The sequence below is a fragment of the Taudactylus pleione genome, unplaced genomic scaffold, assembly GCF_031769625.1.
Source record: "Taudactylus pleione unplaced genomic scaffold, aTauple2 ptg001182l, whole genome shotgun sequence".
Taxonomy (NCBI): Eukaryota; Metazoa; Chordata; class Amphibia; order Anura; family Myobatrachidae; genus Taudactylus; species Taudactylus pleione.
This window is the reverse complement of record NW_028285583.1, coordinates 33,644-44,791: the sequence shown is the minus strand read 5'-3', so window position 1 is coordinate 44,791 and position 11,148 is coordinate 33,644. Positions and strand designations below refer to the sequence as shown.

The 11,148-nt window shown below is 46.0% G+C and overlaps 1 protein-coding gene across 1 annotated transcript; it reads left to right on the top strand.

Moving 5' to 3' along the window:
* Positions 1-2,172: 2,172 nt before the first annotated feature.
* Positions 2,173-10,507, top strand: LOC148453326 (lymphocyte antigen 6E-like). Its single transcript, XM_088462275.1, has 5 exons — positions 2,173-2,203; positions 3,220-3,268; positions 6,637-6,828; positions 7,706-7,825; positions 10,267-10,507. The coding sequence occupies exons 3-5, from the start codon at positions 6,777-6,779 to the stop codon at positions 10,473-10,475; spliced, it is 381 nt and encodes a 126-aa protein (XP_088318401.1). The 5' UTR covers positions 2,173-2,203; positions 3,220-3,268; positions 6,637-6,776; the 3' UTR covers positions 10,476-10,507.
* The last annotated feature ends 641 nt before the right edge of the window (positions 10,508-11,148 follow it).

Genomic DNA, 11,148 nt, shown 5'->3' with positions numbered 1-11,148 from the left:
AGAAGTGAGTTTCAAAAGTGATGTTGCCCATAGCAACCAGTCAGATTCTACTTAACATTTAACTAGCACCTTCTAGAAGGTAATAGCTAGACTCTGATTGGTTGCTAGGGGCAACATCACTTTTAAAACTCACTTCTTAAAAACTCTCACTTTAGTAAATATACCCCATAGTATCAAATGCTGATTGAAAAAAATATTAAAAATACAAATGAAAAATGTTCATATAATCCTTAGAGTATTATAGTTTATATTTGAAGTTCTCTGCGCCATATGTACTTTTATTACAAACATGGCGCACAAGGGTTGACCAGTTACCATTTAATTATTTAATGCTGTATGTGCAAATGTTATATGGTTTGTGTTTGTTATAGTAATTAAATATTTATTTGTGACATTCAAACAGGACTTTTTGTACACATATTAGAGAGCAATATTTCCCCTTATTTTATTTTCATTTTTTGATCACCACTGTACACTTAGCGCAGTATTTCTTTCTATATGTAACACTCTGTGTTAAATAATTAACCTTTTCCTTGCAAATACAGGACACACAATGTATATACAGTATATTGTAAAGGGTGGGTAATAAAAAACTCAGGTATGCTGAAATGAAATGTACAGTTATGGAGGGCTATTTATTGGTATTAATATAAAGGGAATGTACATGGAGCTGTTGTATCTGTGACTAGTGAAGACAATTCTCCTATATGGTTACTCATGACATCACACGGCCATATAGGTAATTATGGTGCCAAAGTTAGTAAGGATCCTGGAAGGTTCTAGAAATGGCGTGCGCTAGGTACAGAGGGGAGGGGCTTGTGGCAGGCTGAGGGGAGGGGCTTGTGGCAGGCTGAGGGGAAGGCTATAAAAGGAGAGAGCTAGTGTCAGTTGACAGACTGGAGTTCCCCCTCGTGAGCCCTCTGATCTAATGCTGCAGCGCTGCGCAGAGGTAACCTAAGGAGGGCGGCAGTAGCGGCTGTGAGGCTGGATTAGAGGAGCCAGTGAGGGCTAAGAAAGGCAGGAAACCCCTGGTGAGGAGGGTACCTGTGGAGGAGTAAACTAGCTGCGTGTGGTCCCAGCAACAGTCCGGATGGCAGTCGGGAAGCGTGGCTGTGCCTGATAAGCAGTGGAAGCCCCCAGTCGGCTGAGAGGGGTGGGCTGCTGTGACACACCCCCAGAGACTGAGAGGATCAGCTGGGGAGGAGGCGGGCTGCTGTGACACACCCCCAGAGACTGAGAGGATTAGCTGGGGAGGAGGCGGGCTGCTGTGACACACCCCCAGAGACTGAGAGGATCAGCTGGGGAGGAGGCGGGCTGCTGTGACACACCCCCAGAGACTGAGAGGATCAGCTGGGGAAGGAGGCGGGCTGCTGGGACACACCCCCAGAGTCTGAGAGGATCAGCTGGGGAAGGAGGCGGGCTGCTGGGACACACCCCAGAGACTGAGAGGATCAGCTATGGAGGAGGCGGGGTGCTGTGACACACCCCCAGAGCCTTAGAGGATCAGCTATAGAGGAGGCGGGCTGCTGTGACACACCCCCAGAGACTGAGAGGATCAGCTGGGGAAGGAGGCGGGCTGCTGTGACACACCCCCAGAGACTGAGAGGATCAGCTGGGGAAGGAGGCGGGCTGCTGGGACACACCCCAGAGACTGAGAGGATCAGCTGGGGGAGGAGGCGGCTGGGTCACACCCCCAGAGACTGAGAGGATCAGCTGGGGAGGAGGTGGGCTGCTGTGACACACCCCCAGAGACTGAGAGGATCAGCTATGGAGGAGGCAGGCTGCTGGGTCACACCCCCAGAGACTGAGAAGATCAGCTGGGGAAGGAGGCGGGCTGCTGTGACACCCCCCCAAAGACTGAGAGGATCAGCTGGGGAGGAGGTGGGCTGCTGTGACACACCTCCAGAGACTGAGAGGATCAGCTATGGAGGAGGCGGGCTGCTGTGACACCCCCCCAAAGACTGAGAGGATCAGCTGGGGAAGGAGGTGGGCTGCTGGGACACACCCCCAGAGACTGAGAGGATCAGCTATGGAGGAGGCGGGCTGCTGGGACACACCCCCAGAGACTGAGAGGATCAGCTATGGAGGAGGCGGGCTGCTGGGACACACCCCCAGAGACTGAGAGGATCAGCTGGGGAGGAGGTGGGCTTTGTAGCAGTATCGCTTTACCAGCAGTCAGTGAGTTCCCAGCTTACAGGAGGTGGTGAGCCCATTATCATTCCTACAATTATTGCTGACCCCAGCACACCCAGCACCTAGTATTCTCCTCAGACAGAGGGGCATATATTAGTCAAACCAAGTTCTGTTAACATCAGCATTAAAGAAGCCCTGAAGCTCAGTCTGCAATAATTTATACTTCAGTGAGGTAGAGAAATCACTTGTATTGGAGTAACCTGAACCAGCAGACTACTGATATCTAAATAAATCACCCCTACTCTGGAAGTCAGTAAATGTGCATATATATTTGTGTATCATCATAGTGCACCTATTAAATTTCCTCTGGGACTTAATTTGAGGGGGAACAAAGCTCATAGTCCAAAGTGAGAGAAACAGAGCAGTTGGCATACAGGAGGATTGCCTTCATTTTAAAATATTATTGAGGAATGCCTTATTTAAATGGGTTGGAAGTATTTTTCTACAATAGGGAAGGAAGGTCAATTTATTAACCCATTGTCCGTGACTGTCCATCATTTAATCCAAAATATTATAGCACGTCAGGACCAGGAATTTTAAACAGCTAGCAAAGTCATAAACTATGTGAGTACTATCAGATTCAAAACTCTTCGACCGTAGTTACCAGGAGAACACACCGAGCCCTATAGTACAGTTTGCAGTCCAGGAGTATATCCCAGCAAAATTGATATTGTTTTTCGTAGTGACATATGTTAGTTGGTTATTTACATACCATCGTCAGTTCACCTTCAAAAGACTTTTAGTGTTGTGAACTCATTCAAATACCATCACACAGTGACATTATACAAGATACCCAAAAAAGGAAAAGGAACATACCTTCCGCTGAATGTCTTTTAATTAGAGAGCAGTATCTTCGTATTATTCTACTAAACCTGATTGCAGTGAAATACCAGTGTTAACATTGTATTCTCTATGTCGGTTTTACTATTGTATATTATTGTATGAGGTGTGTATACAGTGTTATACTTAAAAGGAAAAAGGAAAATATACCATCTGTGTATTGTTACTTACCTGTCTTTTCTGAAGCATTGCGGTATCTGAAGCAAACCTTGGAGGGAACAAAATCGAGAAGAGTGTGAGTTACTAACATTGCTGGGGAGATATACAAACACATGTTGGTTTAATATTTAGTACACTGCATTATCATTTGGGTTTTCCCAAGTAGACCCACACACATCATAAACACTTGGGTGGAGGCACTGATCAGAACGAGAGTCATATCATTTAATATACATTGTGGGGTTGGTAACCTAGTGTCCCCTTTAGAGGTTAAAGGGGGGTTACATATATCTCTGTTTAGTAGTTTGTTTTGGGGTCCTAACTAGACCTCTAATACTTGCAGCAGGTGTACAGTTTAAATCACTATTTAGCGCCAGGTTTTGCAGTTATTTACTGCTTAGTTTTTTGGATATGCAGACTACACGCAGTGTGTACGCAGACCCTTCCGATATTGATTGACAGGAAGTGCTGTTTGTGGGTGGTGACGGGGGGTGGTTGGGCGAACGCAGACGTGCCTGTGTGTTGGGACGCCATTATAGGGGCGTGCATAAATAAGGCAGTGCAGCGGCATACGCAGCCAGATGACTCGATGTATGCAGGAGGTGTCCAAAATCCTGCGCAAGGTCAGGTCATCCTCTATAGTGCATCTGGGTCAAAAGGTTCTTGATGTTACCGATGTTTGCGCTATCCTGCGTACAGATGGAGCATTGAGTAAAGGGAAATGAGCGGCACATTGCTGAGTGTCTGCATCCTTGTGCTGCGGATGCCGTGCGTATGCATTGATTAGCATATATACGCAGCGGCCGGTCCGTGCGATCTCTCTCATGCGTCCCTTGCTGAATCAGGCTCTCATTCATATGTTTGGGGGGGGGGGGGTTCTCCTTCTATAGTGTTATTTCTGCTATTTCACAACCCCTATCTCCTGGATTTCTCCAACCTTTATTTTCTCTTTCATACCTTTGACTCAATCGGTGTTTAGTACTGTAATGTGAAGGGTTCTGATGGTATGGAGCTGGTGGCATATGAAAGAGTCAGATGGCAAATGAAGGGGCATCATCTCTGACATCTCCCTTCACACTCCTGACCATCCAGTTCGCTCAACAAATGCACGCCGCCTCTCCTGCCAACTGATTACTTCCTCCCACTCCCACCTCCAAGATTTTCCCTGCACTGCTCCCTACCTTTGGAGGAATCGGTATGATTTACTGCCGGACGCAAGTCCGGCGGTTAGAATCCCGACAGCGGCTGCCCGACATGGGTGAAAATCCCAATCGGCCCCAGGTAAGTGTTTACTAACCTAACCTCCCCCCCTAACCCTACTTAGGGGTGCCTAACCCTAACCTTCCCCCCAGTGCCTAACCCTAATCCCCCCTCTAAGTGCCTGAAGCTAACCACCCCTTCCGCGCCGCCTAGACCTAAGTCCCCCGGGGGGGATGCCTAACCCTCCCTTCCGCTAGCCTAACCCTAACCTCCCGGGTGGGTGTCTAACCCTAAGTCTCCCCCGGGAGCAGTAAACCTAACCCATCCCCCCCCGCGGGGCTGCCTGCGCTTGGCGCACGGCATCACTTCGATCGGGATGCCGGGCGCCGGTCTCCCGGCATCGGTAAAATGACAGGCGTCTAGATTTAGATGCCTGTCATTTAACCCTCGCCGGGATAAAGCAGTCGGGAAGCCAGCCGTCGGGATTGCGTCCACCGGCTTCCCGACTGCATACCCCTTTGGAACTCTCTCCCTCTCCCTATCAGACTCTCCACCTTTCTACAATTCTTCAAACGGGCTCTCAAGACTCACTACTTCATCAAGACCTTCCATCTCTCATCCTAACCCACCTCATGCTCTTTCTTCCCTATCTTCCCCTTCTGTGTCACGCCTGTCTGTCTGCCCCTCCCCTTCTGTGTCACGCCTGTCTGTCTGCCCCTCCCCTTCTGTGTCACGCCTGTCTGTCTGCCCCTCCCCTTCTGTGTCACGCCTGTCTGTCTGCCCCTCCCCTTCTGTGTCACGCCTGTCTGTCTGCCCCTCCCCTTAGAATGTAAGCTCTCATGAGCAGGGACCTCTTCCCTCATGTGCTTCTCTTTACATTTTCTCCTACTCCTTATTCCCCATTAGGGCACCTAACACGTGACTGCCAACTCCCGGCTGCTTATTGTGAGTGTTTAATCGCTGTTGCAGCAATGTATATAAGTCGTGTCCTTGTCCTGCACTGTAATGTACTGTAAGTTACTTGTTTCTTGTTCACTTCCTAGTTTATGTACTATGTAAGGCGCTGCGGAACACTTGTGGTGCCATATAAATAAAGGATAATAATATAAAGGGGCATGTGGAGGAGTCAGATGGCAAATAAAAAGGCATGTGGAAGAGTCAGATGGCATATAAAGGGGCAGATGGAAGGGTAAGATTGAATATAAAGGTACATGTGGAGGAGTCAGATTGCATATAATGGGGCATGTGGAGGAGTCAGATTGCATATAATGGGGCATGTGGAAGAGTCAGATGGCATATAAAGGGGCATGTGGAGGAGTCAGATGGAATATAAAGGGGCATGTGGATGAGTCAGATGGAATATAAAGGGGCATGGATTTTCTTAAAACCTGGCCTGTGCAAGTGCCTTGAGGACTTAGTTGGGGAACCACTGTCCTAGCTGATCATCTTCCCACCCTCCTGAAGTTCCCTCTCTGCCATCAATTCACCAAGAGAATTTGTAGTCTGCGTCCCTCTGTTCTGGCTCCAGGCACCGGGTATCTGTACAGCACACAATGGACTCTAGGAATGGCCACGACGAGTCAGGTCTGTAATGGGATGGAAGAATCTTATTACAATTACAGCAAGGTCAGAGTCACAAACAAGAATCACAACCTATAGACAGGCCATAGACCGGCTACACAGGAGAATCAGCTGAGAACAATACTGGGAGCGCTGCAGCAGACACCTAACATTCTCTGACCCTATGCTGTGCTCTGAGCTGGTTTAATTAGAGCAGACAGTGTGAAAACTGCGTGCTAGTGATGAACCGCGGTATGTATCCGAAATCAGTGGGGATGTACCATATCGCTGAAGCGATGCTTAGTACATCCCGCCCAGAGTCTTGTGTATTATTGCAGCTCTTCCCCTATATAATGGGTTTGAACCTTTTAATTTTCTCCCAATGTATTGCTGTTCCGTTCCTTATTACAGTAGTATATGAGGCCTCACAGCAATTACGCCCACCCCAGCTTGGCATGAGTGCCCCCCCAGCTTGGCATGAGTGCCACCACTTGCCGATCCTGAGTGGCAATGGAAGCTTGGCTGTAGCATAAAGTGTGTGAAGTTCATCCAAATCCTCCCCAATCTGCCCATTAGACATTTTACCGTACAGCACAATTACTATGTAAATGAATAAACAAATAGTGGTGTCTGCAACAATACAGAGTTCTACCTGCTGTTCATAGTAAAAGCCTTTAATTATAGGTTAGGTGTCTTCCCCGTGACCAGTGTTTGTGACATGAAGATGTCCGTATTCATGGGAACCGAGCTTCCCGGACCCAACCCAAAGTCTATATATACAGAGACGTGAGAGCCAGGACCCCACTGACCTCCTGCATCTCACAATGGCAGCGTCTACAGGCGTCCTCCTGGTGATGGTCCTCTGCGTAGGGACAGGTAAGGGCCTTATCCATCCCCTCAGCCAGTGTATCCATGCCCTCAGCCAGTGTATCCATCCCCTCAGCCAGTCTACCTGCTCCTCAGTCCTTATATCTCTAGCCATATGGGCCATATCTACAGCATCTCAGGTCAGTGGCCACAACCAGTATCAGGAACCATCTAAACTACTGGCCTCATAGATCACAATTATATTTATCTACTTTCCTCCTACAGATCGGGGAGCACTGGAGCAGGGACCCCCCTAGGTTTATATTCTGGGGATATCCATGCTTGTGCACAGATGGAATAATCAAATTAACTGAGATACTAATTATGTCACCGTGCTTAAGCATGGATATCCTTAAAACTGTTAGGGTGCTTTAAGGACCGAGTTTGGGACTAGATTATGGGACAGAGGGCATAGTATGGAGGTTATGTACTCAGAGGAAGTGGGAACACCAGTATAAATACTTGTCCATACAGTATTCTGCCCTATTCATATTAGTATTTATTACTTGATGCTAGAGCTGTTATGATGTTTTCTCTGCTGAAATTCAATTTAATCATCCACATAAGCTACAGAAAAGTGCCCCCTTGTGGCCAAATTATAATGAAAATAGTAAAATAATTGAACAAATGCTCCATATTCGAGATAGACACTCTGTAACTCTCCAACTGTTGTGGAATTTAACACTTGACAACATTCTGAGACTTGTAGTGCCACAGCAGCTGGAGAATCACCTTAGCCTACCTCTACTTTAGAGACAGGACATACTGCATATGTCATATCCAGCAAACACACTTAAACACTGACACTGGGATGTGTGGGAGGGATAATAACCCTGGGGATGTACATGTTACATGCTAACAAGCTGTGTTTGATTTTTTTTTCCAGCCTATTCATTAACATGTTATACCTGCACCTCCCAGAGCAGCAACACTGCATGTATGACACAGACCAACTGCACGGCCACTGATACGTCATGTATGACCTCTGTTGTTTCTGGCGGAATAGGTAAAATCCACAATCTGGACTACAATTAAATACTGATGTTTTTTTATTGATTATAAATATTTAGTAAATCAGTGAGATGGTTTTATCTTATTCCAACACCTGACACACCGACCCCCGATGCTCCATTCAATGTATATGGAACATTTTCCAAACATTTCCAGTATTTAATGGAAAAGAACCTTTTAGGATTTAGGTTTAAATAATATCCTTTAATTGGTCTTAAGCATACTCGCCTACACTCCCAGAATGGCCGGGAGGCTCCCGAATATCGTGTGGCGCGCCCAACCACCTGGAAAGGTAGGCAAGTCTACCACAATCTCCTCCACACTCATCCACCCTCGGCCCCCTCTCCACCCGCACCCCAGGGGCAAATGCAGGATTTTTAGAAGCTGGTTTCCAAATGCTTAATTGTACAGTGAGTGTGTCCTGTCCATAAAGAGGGCATAATTAGCACTTAAACAGCTATAATATGTGTCATACAAAGTGCAGTGCATGTCATAATTCCGACCTATACAGGAGCAGCGATCACAGTGAGCCATTAGATGCGGCATCAGGGCCATCCTGTCTGAGCTGAATGTTCTTATTTCAATTGTGGGCACCATTCCTGAGCATTGGAGCAAGTCCAGGAGTTTGGGGAAGTGGCAAAAGAACCTAGCACTGCCCTGAACATATATGAATGTGTGGATAGTGGGCCTGATTCAGACCCGGTCGCAAGCGCTGTGCGCTTGCGACCGGGTCGATGGTGGGCCAGTGCGCATGTGCGGGAAATCACCCGAGATTCGTTGATGCAAATCAAGTTAAAAAATTTTTTTTTACCAAACTCGAATCTTAGTAAATTTACCCCATAGGGTTAATTTTTCTTCAGAGTGCGATAACATTGTCTCAGCAACGCAGAAACAACTTTAATATACTGTATGCTTATTTACCCATCACAAATTACATAAACTAATGATAATTAGCTAATGATATTGTTACCTGTAGAGGGATCTCAGTTTCCCTTTTATGGCTGATATTTTTTATGTCCTGCAACAAGATATAAGTTATATTTTGCTTAGAAAACAAAAATCAATTCATAAATTGGGACAAGTTAATCCACGAATCGCCCCCAATATGATTATATTGTTCCTAGGTCATGTCTGAAAATCACTATAACATGAACATAGCTGACAAAGCAACGTCACAACTATCCACAAGGACATGACACCAACAGCTCACACTTGTAATAGTGTAATAATGTAAGGGTCTAAAAACTGACAGTGAATGGAAATTTCAGCTTTTTTTAAATGATCTGGCTCTTACCCATATCACCCCCAGGAATTAATGTTGGTTGTCTCATTACTGATATGTCTGCAGGTGACTAGGCCAATTTTGACCCATATTCTATAGAAAGTGTCCATTTTGGCCCATACCCTATAGAAACTAACCATATTGGCCCATACGTTATACAAACTAACCATATTGGCCCATACTTTATAGAAACTGACCATATAGGCCCATACTCTATAGAAAGTGTCCATATTGCCCTATGCTCTATAGAAACTGGCCATATTAGCCCATACTCTATATAAGCTGACCATATTGGCCTATGCTCTATTGAAACTGAGCATATTGGCCTATGCTCTATAGAAACTGAGCATATTGGCCTATGCTCTATAGAAACTGGCCATATTGGCCCATGCTCTATAGAAACTGACCATATTGGCCCATACTCTATAGAAACTGACCATATTGGCCCATGCTCTATAGAAAGTCTCCATATTGGCCCATACTCTATAGAAAGTCTCCATATTGGCCCATGCATTGTAGAAACTGGCCATATTTGGCCCACACTCTATAGAAAGTGTCCATGTTGGCATATACACTATAGAAAGTTTCCATATTAGCCCACACTCTATAGAAAGTTCCTATATTGCCCATAATCTTTAGAAAAGGTCCATATTGACTCATACTCGATAGTAAGTATCAATATTGGTCCATATACTATAGCTTGGGTGGACAAATTTACTTCTCAAGGAAACCTTACAGTTAATGTTTTCCAGACAAAACTTGAACTCTTAGGGGTAAATTTACTAAAGTGAGAGTTTTTAGAAGTGAGTTTTAAAAGTGATGTTGCCCATAGGTACATGTTACAACACACTTAGGGGTAAATCTACTAAAGTCTGAGTTTTTAGAAGAGGAGTTGTTGCCCATAGCAACCATTCAGATTCTAGCTATTATCTTCTAGAAGGTGCTAGTTAAATGTTAAGTAGAATCTGATTGGTTGCTATGGGCAACATCACTTTCAAAACTCACTTCTAAAAACTCTCACTTTAGTAAATTTACCCCTTAGGGTTCCTTGAGGACCAAATTTGGCCACCACTTGATACAAAGTGTCCTTATTGTTCCACGATCTTTAGGAAGTGCTAATATTGTCTCATTCTATTTTGTCTTGTCCACTGCAGGTAGTCTGTCTGCGTCCAGCATCACTAAGACGTGTACATCAGCCTGCGTAGAAACTTCATTGAATGTTTTGGTGGTCTCAACTAAAGTGTCCTGCTGTAGTAGCAACCTGTGTAACACCAGTGGGGCCAATAGTGTCAAATCCACCTACACCCTCCTCGCCATGGCCCTGGGATTCGTTGGGACTCTCCTGAGAAGTTCCTCTATATAATGGCTGAATTGTAATTATTTGGACTACAATAAACTGGCTGATATTATTTATATTATTGTGACTTGTTTTTTAATGGGGGAGGGTGGTCACACTTATGGCAGAACAACATACAGATTTTACCCTACACAGAACATTATAGAACAATTAGAGATTAAAGTCATTCAGCGCTCACTTTATACTGCTAGAACTTGTGGGTGGTGATACAGTAAATCCAGCTGCCGGTGGTTATTTAGTATAGGGGAAATATGTAGGGCCGTCTCTTCCATTGGGCTTTTAGGGCAGTTGCCCAAGGGCCCGAAGCTTCAAGGAGCCCTCCAGCCCCCTGCAGCTGCGGACCGTTAGTAAATGTTTTTGTTTTTTTAAAGCACTAGTCTGTGTCCAATCCGTCAGCTCCCCCCCCCGTGACGAGCGACCCCCCCTTCCCCTGGTGCGCATGGTACGCAGGCGAGTAGGGCGCCACATAGTGGAGAGTGCCTCGGCTGTGACCATGCGGGCAGACTCTGTCTCTGTGACACAGCTGCACCGCGCATGTGGTGCTGACCGTACGGATGATAAACACACAGTCGTGATCCTTGGCCGGCCACTCCCCACTCAGATATGGCAGCAGACTATCAATCACTGAGAGTCTGCTGCCGGACTGTGTGAGATCACGCAGACCCATACGGCACATGTG